The sequence below is a fragment of the Dermacentor variabilis genome, chromosome 9 (genome assembly GCF_050947875.1).
Source record: "Dermacentor variabilis isolate Ectoservices chromosome 9, ASM5094787v1, whole genome shotgun sequence".
Classification (NCBI taxonomy): domain Eukaryota; kingdom Metazoa; phylum Arthropoda; class Arachnida; order Ixodida; family Ixodidae; genus Dermacentor; species Dermacentor variabilis.
Window position 1 is genome coordinate 72,988,037 of NC_134576.1, and position 2,764 is coordinate 72,990,800.

Consider the following 2,764-nt stretch of genomic DNA (forward strand, 5'->3'; position numbering starts at 1 on the left):
TTTTTCCGAGATAAATCATTCTCTTAAGCGCACTAAAACATACTAAGCATGGATTGATACCTACATTCGATTTTGCTTTGGTATTTAATTTTCACTTCTTTCTCATTGCTCTAGAGGCTCCTGTTGGCGAAAAAGTGGAATACAATAATGAATGCATCGTAGTTATTGCAAGAATACGGATGCATTGCTGCATGCAGGAGATGCAAACTTTATAGCATTAGAAACATTCTTTTCTGTTGCACACCTATTGCTGTGTTTTTGCACTCCGGTTAAAAACACTTCAAGCATGGAGGACGATATTTATACAGCGTTTCGAAGCAGAAGACGAAGAAGAATTGCTTTGTGGCGGATGAGGGCCTAGTTTTTCCCGCCTGCAAACACCGACGCCGTGAACAAGAGATGGCGAAGGATTACTACAAGGTTCTCGGCCTCAGCCAGGGCGCCAGCGAGGACAGCATCAAGAAAGCTTACAGAAAACTCGCACTCCAGTATCACCCGGACAAGAACAAGTCGCCGGACGCTGAAGATAAGTTCAAGGAAATCGGTGAGGCTTATGAGATTGTCAGCGGGAAGAAGCAGGTCAGCGACTGGCGAGGCGGACATTTCCACAGGAGCAACAGCGAAAACAGCGGACCCTTTTGGCCAGGTGACGCCTATGCCAGCCACGGCTACGGATATAGCAGGAACTTCTCGTGGAACTTCTGCGCCGACAGCTCCTACCAGTGGGCCTTTCGGGCCAGCTACAGCTTTCAGCAAAGCTCCAGTCAAGGTAGCTTATTTCGACGGTCTTTCAGTTCTTTCAGCCGTACACAGACGTATCAGAGTTCTGGAAGCGTGCACTACCAAGGCACGACGCATCCCGTGCAAGCGGGCTCAGGCGCACGTCATTCCAAACAAAATACGCATAGCGGGCCACATGCTTCCAACTCGCGGCGGTCAGTGAGGTACGGCAGTGACAGCTCGACAAGCCAAAGCCCGAAGAGGCACAGCACACCTGTAGAACGAGATCTGTACCTGACTCTGGAGGAAGTTCTACAGGGCTGCAACAAGAAGATAAAAACGACCTGGCTCGTGGGGAGCGCAGACGCCAGAAATTCAAGGGTTGAAGAGAGGCTACTGAAGGTGAGCGTGAAGCCTGGTTTGCCAGAGGGATCGAAGGTGGCGTTCACGTGCGAAGGCGGCGATTCGCAGCAAAACACCCCCGGGAACGTCGTGTTTGTCATCCGCTACAAGCCTCATCCATTCTTTAAGAGAGAAGGGGTCGACATTTATTATGTTGCGAAGGTCACGATCGGACAGACTCACTGGGGTGTGAGCATAGATGTTCCAACGCTGACTGCAAGCAAGATCTCGCTGCCGCTAAAAGGAGTCATTCGGTCTGGTGCCATCAGACGCATTCACGGCCATGGCTTGCCTGATTGTGAAGATCCAACGAAGCGGGGAGACCTTGTTGTCATATTCGACGTACGGTTCCCGGTTGCCTGAAATCTGATATCCAATGCCGATAGAAGATCAAACAGGCGCAGCGATGGCAAAATTGATGAAATCTGCAAGTCACGCGCCACCGGCAACAAAAACGAAAGTGAAATAAATTTCTTTGTGTTTCAAGAATTCCTTGTACCATGTTGGTTTTCAACATCGTGTTAAATTTCACATATCAAATTCGGAGTAAACGACAGTGAATTACTTTTCTACAACAAATGCGGGTGGCCGCTGATGAAAAATTTGTGCACTAGAGAAACAGAAAATGCGTTCAAGTACGTTGGCATCGCTTTATTTCATTTGCACATAGAAACGATATATATTGTGATTCTCCGTGTGTCATATGTGTGTAGCTCTTAGATTGTGCTGCGTCACAAATATGAGCCTGAAGTACGCCATTGTGAATCCAATAAAATCACAGTCAGAAAGCCCAATTAAATTTACCCGTCCAAAGAATTCATCGAACATTACGAAACTCCCTAGTGCGAAATTTGAGCGCAGCTCCATGCATGTTTTCGTTCTGTATGTCAATATTTTGTATTATGATTATATGGGTACATGGTTTATAGTAGGAAGAGAACGCTGTGAGTAGTAGCGCGTGCAAATGCCGACGCCCTGAACAAAAGATGGCGAATGATTACTACAAGGTCCTCGGCCTCAGCCAGGGCGCCAGCGAGGACAGCATCAAGAAAGCTTACAGAAAACTCGCGCTCCAGTACCACCCCGACAAGAACAAGTCGCGCATCGTCAATACAGACGATGCGTGCTACTCTGGCACCATATCGTATAGCCATTGTCGTCACAGCCCATCTTGCGCGGCACTACGCTTTCCTTTTTGTGCTTTTGTTCCACCAACGATGAGAGCGGCCCTTCGTCGTGAGGAATCGTGCCACCAGCGCCAGCGGTGACAACACCCGAGGGAGCGTCACATCGAGCCTTTCTCGTAGTCTCTCTCCACCGGCCCTTTGTAGGAGCAGCGGTCCACGTCACACACGCTTGTACTGCGGGATGAGTTCAGCAGCAGGCGCCGCGGACGAGCGCAGCCCTCCTAACCTCAGCCCTCCTTGGCCCCCCCTCGGGAGCGTAGATGAGATCGCCCACACGGCGGCGGATGCCGTGGTGGCTGGCAACTCAGCGCATGCGCAGGTCCTTTCCCATTCATTCTTCCTTCACTTTCTTCCTCTCGCTCTCTTCTTTCATATTCCGCTGCTCTGCGTTCATTTTCATCTTTCACGGTGCTCTTTCGCTCGGTTACGCCGATGTACGACGCCGAGGGACGCCG

At 50.0% G+C, this 2,764-nt stretch overlaps 1 protein-coding gene across 1 annotated transcript; it reads left to right on the plus strand.

Annotated features, from left to right (window-relative positions):
* The first annotated feature begins 355 nt into the window (after positions 1-355).
* On the plus strand, positions 356-1,571 carry LOC142558063 (dnaJ protein homolog 1-like). The gene has a single exon (XM_075670227.1). The coding sequence runs from the start codon at positions 400-402 to the stop codon at positions 1,483-1,485; it is 1,086 nt and encodes a 361-aa protein (XP_075526342.1). The 5' UTR covers positions 356-399; the 3' UTR covers positions 1,486-1,571.
* The last annotated feature ends 1,193 nt before the right edge of the window (positions 1,572-2,764 follow it).